The 9188-nt window shown below is 39.2% G+C and overlaps 1 protein-coding gene across 1 annotated transcript; it reads left to right on the forward strand.

Moving 5' to 3' along the window:
• Window positions 1-5481: 5481 nt before the first annotated feature.
• LOC133053758 (S100P-binding protein-like) lies at window positions 5482-8032 on the forward strand. Its single transcript, XM_061138262.1, has one exon. It carries the CDS (start codon window positions 5660-5662, stop codon window positions 6929-6931), a length of 1272 nt encoding a protein of 423 aa, XP_060994245.1. The 5' UTR covers window positions 5482-5659; the 3' UTR covers window positions 6932-8032.
• The last annotated feature ends 1156 nt before the right edge of the window (window positions 8033-9188 follow it).

Genomic DNA, 9188 nt, shown 5'->3' on the forward strand with positions numbered 1-9188 from the left:
AAGCATGAAACGATCTGAAAAATAGGAGGGGCATGAAGTGGTGTTGAAAATCATGAAGAGCCTGAAATGGGGTGAAAAATATGAAGAGCTACAAAAGGTTTGAAAAATATGAAGAGCTTCAAAAGATGTCAAAAATATGAGGAGCATGAAAGAGTCTGAAAAATAGGAGGAGAATGGAACGGTTATGCAAAACATGAAGAGCATGAAAGGATTGAAAAATATGAAGACCTTGAAAATGTGTCAAAAATAGGAGTAGCATGAAGCGGTGTTCAAAAACATGAAGAGACTGAAAAGGTGTGAAAAATATGAAGAGCTTCAAAAGGTGTGAAAAATATGAAGAGCTTCAAAAGGTGTCAAAAATATGAGGAGCATGAAACGGTCTGAAAAATAGGAGGAGCATGAAACGGTGTTGAAAGACCTGAAGAGCCTGAAAAGGTGTGAAAAATATCAAGAGCTTCAAAAGTGTCAAAAATATGAGGAGCATTAAACACTCTGAAAAATAGGAGGAGCATGAAACGGTTTTGAAAAACATGAAGAGCCTGAAATGGTGTGAAAAATATGAAGAGCTTCAAAAGGTGTCAAAAATATGAGCAGCATGAACCGGTCTGAAAAATAGGAGGAGCATGAAACGGTGTTGAAAAACATGAAAAGCATGAAAAGGACTGTAAAATATGAAGAGCTTCAAAAGGTGTCAAAAATAGGAGTAGGTTGAAGCGGTGTTCAAAACATGAAGAGCCTGAAAAGGTGTAAAAAATATGAAGACCTTTAAAAGGTGTCAAAAATAGAAGTAGCAAGAAACGTTCTGAAAATTAGGAGGAGCATGAAGCGGTGTTCAAAACATGAAGAGCCTGAAAAGGTGTGAAAAATATGAAGAGCTTCAAAAGGTGTCAAAAATATGAGGAGCATGAAACGGTCTGAAAAATAGGAGGAGCATGAAATGGTGATGAAAAAAATGATGAGCTTCAAAAGGTGTCAAAAATATGACGACCATGAAATGGTCTGAAAAATATGAGGAGCATGAAACGGTCTGAAAATTATGAGGAGCATGAACAGGTGTGAAATATAAGAGGAGCATGAAACGGTCTGCAATATAGGAGGAACATGAAATGGTGTTGAAAAACATGAAGACATTCAAAAGGTGTCAAAAATATGAGGAGCATGAAATGGTCTGAAATATAGGAGGAGCATGAAACGGTGTTGAAAAACATGAAGAGCCTGAAAAGGTGTGTAAAATATGAAAAGCTTCAAAAGGTGTCAAAAATATGAGGAGCATGAAACGGTCTGAAAAATAGGAGGGGCATGAAAGGGCGTTGAAAAACATGAAGAGCTTCAAAAGGTGTCAAAAATATGAGTAGCATGAAACGGTCTGAAAAATATGAGGAGCATGAAACGGTCTGAAAATTATGAGGGGCATGAAACGGTCTGAAAAATAGGAGGAGCATTAAACGGTTTGAAGACATGAAAAGCCTGAAAAGGTGTGAATAATATGAAGACCTTCAAAAGGTGTCAAAAATATAAGGAGCATGAAACGGTCTGAAAAATATGAGAAGCATGAAACGGTGTTGAAAAACATGAACTGCATGAAAATGTGTGAAAAATATGAAGAGCTTCAAAATTTGTCAAAATTATGAGGAGCATGAAATAGTCTGAGAAATATGAGGAGCATGAAACGGTTTGAAACATAGGAGGAGCATGAAAAGGTGTTGAAAAACATGAGAGCCTAAAAAGGTGTGAAAAATATGAAGAGCTGCAAAAGTTGTCAAAAATATGAGGAGCATGAAACGGTCTGAAAAAAAAGAGGAGCACGAAATTGTCTGAAAAATAAGAGGAGCATGAAAAAATGTTGATAAATATGAAGAGCTTCAAAAGGCGTCAAAAATATGCGGAGCATGAAACGGTCTGAAAAATAGCAGGAGCATGAAACGGGGTTGAAAAACATGAAGAGCATGAAAACGTGTGAAAAATATGAGGAGCTTCAAAAGTTGTCAAAAATATGAGGAGCATGAAACGGTCTGAAAAATAGGAGGAGCATGAAACTTTCTGAAAAATAGGAGGACCAAGAAACGATGTTGAAAAACATGAAGAGACTGAAAAGGTGTGAAAAATATGAAGGGCTTCACAAGGTGTCAAAAATATGAGGAACATGAAACGGTCTGAAAAAAAGGAGGAGCCTGAAGCGGTGTTCAAAAACATGAAGGGCCTGAAAAGGTATGAAAAATATGAAAAGCTTCAAAAAGTGTCAAAAATATGAGGAGCATGCAACTGTCTGAAAATTAGGAGGAGCATGAAGCGGTGTTGAACAACATGAACAGCCTGAAATGGTGTGAAAAATATGAAGAGCTTCAAAGGTGTCGAAAATATGAGGAGAATGAAACAGTCTGAAAAATAGGAGGAAAATGAAACGGTGTTCAAAAACATGAAGAGCCTGAAAAGGTGTGAAAAATGTGAAGAGCTTCAAAAATTGTGAAAAATAGGAGCATGAAATGGTCTGAAAACTACGAGAAGCATGAAGTGGTGTTGAAAAAAATGAAGAGACTGAAAAGGTGTGAAAAATATGAAGATCTTCAAAAGTTGTGAAATACATGAGGAGCATGAAATTGTCTCAAAAATAGGAGGAGCATGAAGCGGTGTTCAAAAACATGAATAGTCTGAAAAGGTGTGAAATATATGAAGAGGTTCAAAAGGTGTGAAATATATGAGGAGCATGAAACGGTCTAAAAATAGGACGAGCATGAAGCGGTGTTGAAAAACATGAAGAGGCTGAAAAGGTGTGAACAAAATGAAAAGCTTCAAAAGGTGTGAAATGCATGAGGAGCAAGAAAAGGTCTGAAATATAGGAGGAGCATGAAATGCTGTTCAAAAACATGAAGAGCCTGAAAAGGTGTGAATAATATGAAGAGCTTCAAAAGGTGTGAAAAATATGAGGAGCATGAAACGTTCTGAAAAATAGGAGGAGCATGAAACGGTGTTCAAAACATGAAGAGCCTGAAAATGTGTGAAAAATATGAAGAGCTTTAAAAGGTGTGAAAAATATGAGGAGCTTGAAAAGGTGTCAAATATGAGATGAGAATGAAATGGTCTGAATAATAGGAGGAGCATGAAGTGGTGTTGAAAAACATGAAGAGGCTGAAAATGTGTGAAATATATGAAGAGCTTCAAAAGGTGTCAAAAATATGAGGATCATGAAACAGTCTGGAAAATATGATGAGCATGAAGTGGTGTTGAAAACATGAAGAGCCTGAAAAGGTGTGAAAAATATGAACATCTACAAAAGGTGTCAAAAATATGAGGAGGATGAAACGGTCTGAAAAATAGGAGGAGCATGAAGCGGTGTTGAAAAACATCAAGAGCTTGAAAAGGTGTGAAAATATAAAGAGCTTCAAAAGGTGTCAAAAATATGAGGAGCATGAAACAATCTGAAAAATAGGAAGAGCATGAAGTGGTGTTCAAATACATGAAGAGCCTGAAATGTTGTGAAAAATATAAAGAGCTTCAAAATGTGTCAAAAATATGAGGTGCATAAAACGGTCTGAAAATATAGCTGGAGCATGAAGCAGTGTTGAAAACATAAAGAGCCTGAAAAGGTGTGAAAAATATGAAGAGCTTTAAAAGGTGTCAAAAATATGAGGAGCATGAAACGGTCTGAAAAAATAGGATGAGCATGAAGTGGTGTTGAAAACATGAAGAGCATGTAAACTTGTGAAAAATATGAAGAACTTCAAAAGGTGTCAAAAATATGAGGAGCATGAGACGGTGTGAAAAGTACGAGGGCCTGAAGCGGTGTTGAAAAACATGAAGAGCCTGAAAAGTAGTGAAAAATATGAAGAGCTTCAAAGGGTGTCAAAAATATGAGGAGCATGAAACAGTCTAATAAACAGGAGGAGCATGAAGCGCATTTCTCCAAAGAAGACATACAGATGGCTAACAAACACATGAAAAGATGCTCAACATCATTCATTATTAGAGAAGTGCAAATCAAAACCAAAATGAGGTACCATTACACGCCAGTCAGGATGGCTGCTATCCAAAAGTCTACAAGAAATAAATGCTGGAGAGGGTGTGGAGAAAAGGGAACCCTCTTACCCTGTTGGTGGGAATGCAAACTAGTACAGCCACTATGGAAAACAGTGTGGAGATTTCTTAAAAAACTGAAAATAGAACTGCCATATGACCCAGCAATCCCACTTCTGGGCATACACACTGAGGAAACCAGATCTGAAACAGACACGTGCACCCCAATGTTCATCGCAGTACTGTTTATAATAGCCAGGACATGGAAGCAACCTAGATGCCCATCAGCAGATGAATGGATAAGGAAGCTGTGGTACATATACACCATGGAATATTACTCAGCCTTTAAAAAGAATTCATTTGAACCAGTCCTAATGAGACGGATGAAGCTGGAGCCCATTATACAGAGTGAAGTAAGCCAGAAAGATAAAAAACATTACAGCATACTGACACATGTATATGGAATTTAGATAGGTGATAACGATAACCCTATATGCAGAACAGAAAAAGAGACACAGAAATACAGAACAGACTTTTGAACTTTGTGGGAGAATGTGAGGGTGGGATATTTCAAAAGAACAGCATGTATGCTATCTATGGTGAAACAGATCACCAGCCCAGGTGGGATGCACAAGACAAGTGCTCCGGCCTGGTGCACTGGGAAGACCCAAGGAATCGGGTGGAGAGGGAGGTGGGAGGGGGTATCGGGATTGGGAATACATGCAAATCCGTGGCTGATGCATATCAATGTATGACAAAACCCACTGGAAAAAAAAATAAAAATAATAAAAAAAAATAAAAAAAAAAAAACATGAAGAGCCTGAAAAGGTGTGAAAAATATGAAGAGCTTTAAAAGGTGTGAAAAATATGAGGAGCTTGAAAAGGTGTCAAAAATGAGATGAGCATGAAACGGTCTGAATAATAGGAGGAGCATGGAGTGGTGCTGAAAAACATGAAGAGGCTGAAAAGGTGTGAAATATATGAAGAGCTTCAAAAGGTGTCAAAAATAGGAGGAGCATGAAACCGTCTGGAAAATAGGACGAGCATGAAGTGGTGTGGAAAATATGAAGAGCCTGAAAAGGTGTGAAAAATATGAAGATCTTCAAAAGGTGTCAAAAATATGAGGAGCATGAAACGGTCTGAAAAATAGGAGGAGCATGATGCGGTGTTCAAAAACATGAAGAGCCTGAAAAGGTGTGAAAAATATGAAGAGCTTCAAGAGGTGTGAAATAAATGAGGAGCATGAAACTGTCTGAAAAATAGGAGGAGCATGAAACGGAGTTCAAAAACATGAAGAGCCTGAAAACGTGTGAAAAATAAAAAGAACTTCAAAAAATGTCAAAAATATGACGAGCTTGAAACGGTCTGAACAACAGGAGGAGCATGAAACGGTGTTCAAAAACATGAAGAGCCTGAAAAGGTGTGAAAAATATGAAGATCTTCAAAAGGTGTCAAAAGGCAGTCGTTCGCCTAGGCTGTGGCCCGGCTTCCGGAGATGAAATGATGTGATGCCTGGGATTTGCTTCAAAGAAGGTGGGAGTCAATCATTTTGACAAGTCTCCCGAAAGGAACAGCTAGCAGGAGCTGAACCCTTTTTCCATTTGGTCTCGTGGCAAAGGCAGAGATCACACCAGCAGTTCCATACAATATGATGTGCTCACTAGTGCCCTCTGAACAGTCTTCTGGTACCTCTCTCTTGCCTAAAGACAATGCTCCTTTTTCTTGGAGTTCCTTGGATGAGGATGAATTGGATGACTCCTTGCTGGAGCTATCTGATGGAGAAGATGATGGCCATTTCAGTTTCACAGAGGAACAGATTCAGGAACTCTTGAAGGATGATGACCTATCAAATGAGCACTTTCCTTGGGGAGGAGGGTTGCCTAATGATGACAGCAGGAATGTTGAGAAGGGAGAGAAGGGGAGTCAAATTCCACTTGACACTCCCCAAGAGAAAGATTCACCATACAACATGGGACCAGAAGCTGAGACCCCTGACACATTCAAACTACCTCAACTAACTACATCAGTTGGTCATGGACCAACTCCTACTAAACCATTGAACAGACGCTTTGCACTAGAAAAGAATCTTATAAAAGTTACAGTTGCACCATTTGATCCAACAGTTTGTGATGTTGTACTTGATAAGGACAAGACTTATGTGTCCAAAGTTACATCCAGAGTTACTGAAAAACCCTCCTCCCTTGGGGAAGAGATGAGAGAAGATGATCTTAGCCCAAATGAGAGCACACTTTGCACAGAATCTGAAGGGATCAGCCCCAATAACTCTGCCTATGATGGGCCCCCACTCCCTTCTTCAAACAATAATTTTCAACATACTGTCTCTGATAAAAATATATCCAACAGTAAGAAACCTACGCCTGTATTCTCTCAGATCTTGGACCATTCAGAGACTTCTAATACAGGGTCATCCTGGAGAAATGGATCATATAAATCAAGTTTTGAAATGAAGTTACCAGTTTCCAGTTCATCAAGCAAACAGGATGTTCTTGACAAGGATTCTGGGAAGCTAAAGGTCCATGAAAAAAGACTAGGCAAAGTCATTCCTGTTCTGCAAACCAAAACAAGGACTAATGTTCCGACATTTTCACCGTCAGACCTGGAAAAGCAGAAGCAAAGTTATCTCAGGAATGTCATTGCTCATATAGAAGACCCAGTGGATTCAAACCAAGGTACCTTGGGGGAGCTGTGTGCCTTGATGGATCAAGTTCATCACATGCACAACCAGAAATGGCAGCATCCTTCAGACCTCACCAGGCGAAACTACGCCCGGTTCCGACAGAGAAATCTGCAAAGATACAGTCTGACCCAGTGGGTTGACCAGAATAAGCGAAGCCACCATCGGTTCCAGCGTCTACCAGATTTCCCATACGGTCCACTTGTCTCCTCCCATCAGCAGTGAAGGACCCTATCCAGGGTCCTGTCCAGAGCAGCATCTCATCTTCTGCTGTTCCATGCATTGTAGATTTCGAATTTTATTTTTCACAATATTTTTATTTAAAGAACTCGTCACCTTTTGGAAATGCATATTGCTGACTTGAAATTTTTTGTATAGGGTCCTTCGTTTCTGTGTGTGTGTATGCATTTAAGCAGTGTTGAGTTGACATAGTTTTAATTTTTTAATTTAAATTAAAGGTGGCTGCCTCCTGAAAGCCAGCATTAAGTCAGAATATCCCGGCTCAAGCAAAGAGCCACCTCTCTGCAGAGGTGAAGTCTACTTCTGGTGCCCAAAAGAAATCATTCTTTAATCTCTTGAAGGAAGAGATTCTTTATCAGGCTGCAAACCAGTTTTAATTATTGCTGATGACTTATAAATGGATACAAGTCACTTTTAACAACCCTTCTTACTTTTTTTATGTGAATCTCTGAATACCCGTCAGTATTTTAAAGTTAGTAATTCAGGACATCTGAAGTAGTTGAAAGGACAAATTAAAAGTGTAAATCTTCTCTTCTTTTTGTACCTACTAGCTGCCTTTATTTTTTTGGCTTTTTTTTTTCCCCATTCTTCATTAAATTTATTTTGCACAGTAGTGTTTACAAGTCTTACATATCTTAACTCTTAACAGAAGACTGGTGACTAACAAACCTCTGTTGATTTGTGGTCTTGTGACTGATTGCCTTCTCTCTCTTTCTTCAAGGATTTTCGTTCCTTCCTTGTTTCCCCAGTGATCTTAGGGCTCTACTGGCATATTCCTGTATGCTTTTGGACATAGAGATGCCGCTTAAGAACAGCCTCATTGCACTCTTTACTGAAGAGCTGCCCACCGAGAGTCTTGACTCTAGGACAGGCCAGAAGGCAGTGCTATTGAGAGGTGTGAGTTGGTCTTCAGTCTCATCTGCTGAACCCAGCTTTGAGTATGAGTTGGCGAGTTAGTTAGTGAGCCTCCATCCTATAGAAGAGACTTTTGAGAAGCTGTCCTTTGTCTCCATTATTAGTTAATAAGAGGTGCCTTTTGATCCAGATGTTTCCACCTCCTCACTTGGTCAGAGGATGTACAGTTTTACAGAACTACTAAAGTGGATTTAAAATAGTTTTGATGAAGCCTGTGCACAAAGCATTACCTGATCTTAAGGATTAGTACTCTTAAGCCAAGTTGATGAGCTTTGTGCAACTACCTTAATGGATGTCTTTGGAGTTTGTTATTCTCTTTACAGACGGCTCTAGACATCTCTTGGGAGATTTTACAGTCTGGCATTTGTGCTCTTGTTCACTCTCAGTGAAGGTTGTACCTAGTTGCTGTAGCACAGCCTGTGATACTGGGCTTACTGCCTGTCAGATTTTGTTCCATCAGCCCCATCTTTGTCTGCAAGTAACCTAACATAAACATCTGCTTTAGAAACTAACTTGGGAGAAACTTGGTCATTGTTACCAGTAAATTTAGATGGATGTCCCTAAGTGTTTACCATTTCTGTCAAGGTGTCTCTTTTCCTTGGAAATTTGGTTGAGAGTCTGGGGCCAAAATGCAAAGGAGAAGTTCTGTTCAAAGGTAAGAGTCAAAATCTGTTATTTCAGTTGGCATTTACAACGTCAGTCATTTCTCCAAGTTCGCGTAAATCAGCTTGATGGAGTAGGACAGACAAACATCCAACTTTGAAACTATAGCACAATTAGAACTAAGTATTGCTGGAATATCTAGCATTGTAGTTGTCTTGTTCCCCACAGATCACCAAGGAGTAAAGGGATGGCCGTTTGCTCGGGCAGAAGTCTTAACTCTCATGCTCTTACCTCCTTGGTGCAGGAAGGTTTAAGACTGACGTGTCACGGGAGCATCGCCTTTGCCAAATCTAATGAGTGACGGGTTATCTTGAAAATGTGACAATCACATTTCCTCTTTGCTCAAATAATTCTGTTTTTCCAAAGCTTTAGCAGCTTAATTAAATCTGTTGGACTGGGGGAGGAGAGAACTGTTCCCTAGCGGTTAACATGGTATTCTTTAAGAACAAAAACAAAGCCAAAGAAAACTTATTATCAGGCATGTTCGCCTTAAAGATGGTAGTGGGTAGAATCTGGAGTTTGAATTTGTTTTTAAAAGCGCTTATGTATCTCATATTTGGTGTTGGCCTCTTAAGTCTAATTTTCATGTAGAATTCTTGCCGTATTGTTTTATTTGAGTAAGGGCTCTGTGCATTGAACTGCCTACCGAGCTTTCTTTATCTGT

This window comes from Dama dama, unplaced genomic scaffold (genome assembly GCF_033118175.1).
Source record: "Dama dama isolate Ldn47 unplaced genomic scaffold, ASM3311817v1 ptg000225l, whole genome shotgun sequence".
NCBI classification, from domain to species: domain Eukaryota; kingdom Metazoa; phylum Chordata; class Mammalia; order Artiodactyla; family Cervidae; genus Dama; species Dama dama.